This window comes from Penaeus monodon, chromosome 25 (assembly GCF_015228065.2).
Source record: "Penaeus monodon isolate SGIC_2016 chromosome 25, NSTDA_Pmon_1, whole genome shotgun sequence".
In the NCBI taxonomy this organism is placed as follows: Eukaryota; Metazoa; Arthropoda; class Malacostraca; order Decapoda; family Penaeidae; genus Penaeus; species Penaeus monodon.
In genome coordinates, this window is record NC_051410.1 from 40,062,216 (window position 1) to 40,062,601 (window position 386).

General features: G+C 31.9%; 1 protein-coding gene across 1 annotated transcript in view; it reads left to right on the forward strand.

Annotated features, from left to right (window-relative positions):
- Window positions 1-386, forward strand: part of LOC119589267 (ATP-binding cassette sub-family F member 2-like) — a gene marked incomplete in the record, with an annotated part of 10,709 nt that overhangs the window by 6,171 nt on the left and 4,152 nt on the right. The window contains 1 exon segment of the mRNA XM_037937886.1: window positions 76-237. Coding sequence (XP_037793814.1) covers window positions 76-237 — 162 coding nt within the window.

Genomic DNA, 386 nt, shown 5'->3' on the forward strand with positions numbered 1-386 from the left:
ATGCATGTTGTTGTTTTACATGCTTTTACTGTAACCCATGATTGACTTTTCATTTGTTGTTGCTTTGTTTTTCAGGATTTCTTGAATGGTGTTTGCACAAATGTTATCCACATGGAGAAAAAGAAGCTGAAGTACTATGGTGGTAATTACGATGCCTTTGTACGAACAAGGATTGAACAACTGGAGAATCAAATGAAGCAGTATCAGTGGGAGCAGGACCAGATTGCTCATATGAAGGTGAGAAATTTACTTGATTAATAATGCAATATTTTTATCAGGTTATGTATGCTTTTTAGATAAAATTGTTTCAGAATAGAATGTTCGCATATTTATATTCATTTATATCGAAAAGTAGAAAATTGTGCATATAAATAGTTTTAAGGACT